Here is a 1273-nt window from a genome sequence, read left to right as displayed (position 1 = left end):
GCCTTGGGTGATGGTAGGGGAAACTGTTCTCCCAAACATTTGAATAAACAGCTGAAGCATGTTTTCAAACCTTTCATTAAGAAAAAAACTCAATCAGAAATCTGAGAACCTGAGAAAGCTCAGGTGTTTATAACTTGTTTGTATATCATGTTTTTAGGCTCTAAAATAAGATGGAAAAATGAAAACATCTAAACCCAATCAACTCAAAATGCAGGCTTGGGTCCAGACATAAATACTATACTTGCCTCCAGCGACTAAATGTATTCAGGTTTATTAATTCAATAAACAGTGTATATAAAGACAACTGCAAATTTACAAAATAACACTATTAAAAAGAGCACAGGATAAAAATCTGTGTTATTTTCTTCGTGTTTGCGGGTCACCGTGAGCTTACAGAAGCGGTTCATACAGCTAACATGACCCTAGCATATCGCTATTTAGCCGTTAGCATCTGAACTTAGCTCCAGGCTGAAACAGGATTCATTCCCGTGTTTATGTCACAGCAAACTAACTTACCTCCGCAGGTGGGTTAATCCACGCAGTCTGGAAACAGACGACAGAATAATGTTCATTCTGAGCTTCTTTTTATCACTAAATACAGGTTAAAATCTACATGTGAACAGTGAATGTCAAAGATAGCCTAGCGCTACAGTGTAAACGGAGTCGATTGGCTGAGACTGTAGCCAATAGGAAGGCTTCTTCTTGCGTCAACTTTGAGGGTGCGCTCCATTTCTCATACGGAGAAAAAACCGGTGCGTGCGGGGAGCGGGGTTTGTACACAACTTGAAACGGCGCAGCAGCCACCCTGCACTAACACTGGCCTTGGTTGATCTAAAGCAGGGTTTGCAGTTTCTAAGATCCAAAGAGCCATTTTACACCATCCATCCATCCATCCATCCTCTTATTACGTCACGGGCGCGGTGGGGCTGGTGCCTATCTCCGGCGGTTTGGCGGGGTCCACCCTAGAAAGATCCATCACAGGGCATTTTATACCGAACCCAACTAAACACAACAGGCGTAGAGCCACAAATAATACATGACCCTTAATTAAAAACATACCATACCTATTAAAAATAGCTGAATATTCTCTACATCACGATTTTTGTTACTCATTTAGACATTTAGAAGATCAGAGTAATGCTTCAGAAATGACTTAAAGGAAAAGTCCGTTCATATTCAGAATTCAAACTTGTGAAAGTGCTTTAAATATGAAGTTATTCCATACTGTTCAATAAATTAAGAGTAATTTTCATCTGAATATGCTTTACTGGAG

The 1273-nt window shown here is 40.1% G+C and overlaps 1 protein-coding gene across 1 annotated transcript in view; it reads right to left on the bottom strand.

The window, feature by feature from the left end:
• The window catches only part of mrpl34 (mitochondrial ribosomal protein L34), a 3880-nt gene extending 3217 nt beyond the window's left edge, over positions 1–663 (bottom strand). The window contains exon 1 of the mRNA XM_015400522.1: positions 517–663. Coding sequence (XP_015256008.1) covers positions 517–572 — 56 coding nt within the window. The 5' untranslated portion in view covers positions 573–663. The remainder of the gene's footprint in view (positions 1–516) is intronic.
• Between the last annotated feature and the right edge of the window lie 610 nt (positions 664–1273).

Source organism: Cyprinodon variegatus, unplaced genomic scaffold (assembly GCF_000732505.1).
Source record: "Cyprinodon variegatus isolate N-32 unplaced genomic scaffold, C_variegatus-1.0 Scaffold1114, whole genome shotgun sequence".
Classification (NCBI taxonomy): domain Eukaryota; kingdom Metazoa; phylum Chordata; class Actinopteri; order Cyprinodontiformes; family Cyprinodontidae; genus Cyprinodon; species Cyprinodon variegatus.
Note: the sequence above shows the minus strand (reverse complement) of the source record. Positions and strands in the feature narration are given on the sequence as shown.